Source organism: Propithecus coquereli, unplaced genomic scaffold (assembly GCF_000956105.1).
Source record: "Propithecus coquereli isolate 6110/MARCELLA unplaced genomic scaffold, Pcoq_1.0 Scaffold282, whole genome shotgun sequence".
In the NCBI taxonomy this organism is placed as follows: domain Eukaryota; kingdom Metazoa; phylum Chordata; class Mammalia; order Primates; family Indriidae; genus Propithecus; species Propithecus coquereli.
This window is the reverse complement of record NW_012148419.1, coordinates 2,741,956-2,744,755: the sequence shown is the minus strand read 5'-3', so window position 1 is coordinate 2,744,755 and position 2,800 is coordinate 2,741,956. Positions and strand designations below refer to the sequence as shown.

The following is a 2,800-nucleotide window of genomic DNA, read 5'->3' as shown; positions in this document are numbered from 1 at the left end:
TAATAAAGTATAAATGTGAGTTTTCCTGGTTTAGACTCACTTTACTTACCTTCAGAGCTATAAACAATATTAGGTTGTAAAACTTAGAAACAAAGTTATAATGCTTCTGTAAAGATTAACTTCATACATTCATTTATTCAACAAATATTTGTTTACTGAGTTGCAAAGGAGAACAAGCCAGACATAGTCTCTGACCTTATAAAAGTATATTTATGAAAAAAAAAGTATATTTATGGGGCAGACAGATAATAAAAATACAAATAAAATAACTGCATTATGATAGGGGCAATGAAGGAAATATAAATAACACTGTAATGGAAACTATCAATACGTAAGACCCCTAGTTAAAATAAAATGATTAGGTAAGGGCTTTCTATGATATATTTAAGTTTAGGCATGAAGAATAAGAATGAACCAGACATGAGAACTTCTGGAACAGCCGTCTGGTGGAGAAAACAACTGCAAAACTACCATGGAGAGGAGTTTGGCAAGTTTAAAGAAGAGAGAGGACCAGAGTATTTGGACCACTGAATGACATGAAAAGGACGGAGGAAGGGAGGTGGTGCAGATCTAAAAGATCATAGCAAAGTTTAACTTTATTCAAATCACAAGAAGCCATCCAACTGTTTTAAGCAGGAGAGTGATGAGACTGCTTCATGTTTGGAGATCAGTTTGTATGGAGAATGGGTTGGCAGGGCATAAGAGGGAAAGCACAGAGACCAATTAGGAATGTCCTCACTTCCTTCTGCCTGCTGAAATGGTTTTTTCCTTCTAAATACAAAGAAAAAGTCACAGGTCCCCATTCCACATAATTATAAGAAGTCCAGTATCCTTCCCAATATTTCACAAATATCTCAGAAATGGGGTCTGGGATACTTAATTCTCCAGATGCCTATAACTCTCTCTTTGTCATTTCCCTGTACATCACTAAGCAAGGCTATGGTCACAGATGTTTACTCAGGGTGGATTAGTGGAGGAGAGGATTATAGCAAAGAAGAGGAAATAACCTTGACTACAAGATAGTAAATACAATACCTAGCATGCTTTGGCTACCCCTGCCCTGGGGACCCTTATTCTATATTTATCTCTTTCTTTAAAAATCTGTCTTCTCTCTTCTCCAGGGTCCCAAGGCCCCAACCCTCTTATGTCTCAGTCTGCAAAGGGAAACACTGAAACTTCCTGCTTCTTTATTGGGCAGAATACTTTAAGCCACTTTGTGTTACTCACTTCCATCTAGACAAATCCAGGCCTTTCTAGTAACATGTTTTTCCCAAGATGAAGTCTATCATTTCCTTAGAACTAACAACTGCGTTTTTTTTTTTTTTTACTCTTTGTTTTGTTTTGTTTTGTTGAGACTGAGTCTTGCTCTGTTGCCTTGGCTAGAGTGCAGTGGCATCATCATAGCTCACCATAACCTCAAACTCCTGTGCTCAAGTGATCCTCCTGCCTCAGCCTCCCAAGTAGCTGGGACTATAGGAGCATGTCACTATGCCTAGCTAATTTTTTCTATTCTACAGGGTCTCACTCTTGCTCAGGCTGGTCTTGAACTCTGGAGCTCAAGTGATCCTACTGCCTTGGCCTCTCAGAGTGCTAGGATTACAGGCATGAGCCACTGCTCCTGGTCTTAGTTTTATTTTAAGAGGGAATTTTTCCCCCTCTCCTTTACAGTTGGGAATGCACAATTAAAAAATGAAGTATCATAAATGATTTTGTTAAAACCATTCTAGAACTTCAACCACTTAATGAGTATTGCGCTTTTTAACAATGAAAGATATTCCAATGATTAATGCCTATTTTGGACATCTTTTGTAATTGCTAAAAAAACTTCTACCATATTACATTGACTTTTTCCAAGTACTAAGTAATCATTAGCTATCAGTCATCTCATATCTTTTATACAAAAACAAATTGTACTTTAAAAATTTCCCCAAGTCTCTCATTATTTATTTTTGGAAAGGCAATTACCCCCTAGCTAAATGGCTTCTATCCAGTAAAAACTATGGAGGCTTGGTAGAATGAGGAAAGTAAATGTGGGTCATCACAGCTTTTCTGTGATAACGGACGTTTTTTGGATGGCAGTTATCATATAGGTCAGAGGGTAAGTGAAGGGAGCATTGTCCTGGAGTTGGACAAATCTAGGTTTCCTCCTGGCTCTGACAAGTACAACTTGTGATTTTGGGCATGTTACTAATGTCTTACATCCTTAGTTTCCTTATCTGTAAAACAGAAATAAAAAAATTCCTCCTAGAGCTATTATAATTAGGTGATGTAGACTAAACATGGGTTCATAGACATAGATATATAGAATGAACTCTGCAAATATTAGCAGCCTTTCATTTCTGCTTTCCTCTCTTCCCTTCTATTCCAACCCCCCAAATCTTTGGACTTCCACCTTCTGTTGGATATAGTTAAGGATTCATAGTAGTATATTTCAATTAAAAAAATTTCTAATAGACAATCTTGTACTTTACAGAGGAAATTACCCAACATGGCCATATAAGAAAGGAGCCACTTGCAGTGCCTGCCACAATAATGACAAGTGTTTGGACAATCTCTGTGGTGAGTAAAAGAAACAATCTAACAATAGGACAATGTAATAGGAACTACTATAACTTTCTACAGAATTAAGAATGCAAAGGTTTGTTTTATCCTAATAGCTATTTTCAAGGAAACTGGCAACAAATAGCAATCAAATCAATAGCTTACTGTTCTAGGAATGAATATATGGTTAATATAAATTTAAGAAAGCAAATCATATCTTTTTTCTTTTTTATTTTAAAAATATTAGTGGGGTACAAAT

At 36.4% G+C, this 2,800-nt stretch overlaps 1 protein-coding gene across 1 annotated transcript in view; it reads left to right on the top strand.

Annotated features, from left to right (window-relative positions):
- GLIPR1 (GLI pathogenesis-related 1) overlaps nucleotides 1–2,582 on the top strand; it is a 46,614-nt gene extending 44,032 nt beyond the window's left edge. The window contains exon 4 of the mRNA XM_012648370.1: nucleotides 2,474–2,582. Coding sequence (XP_012503824.1) covers nucleotides 2,474–2,567 — 94 coding nt within the window. The 3' untranslated portion in view covers nucleotides 2,568–2,582. The remainder of the gene's footprint in view (nucleotides 1–2,473) is intronic.
- The last annotated feature ends 218 nt before the right edge of the window (nucleotides 2,583–2,800 follow it).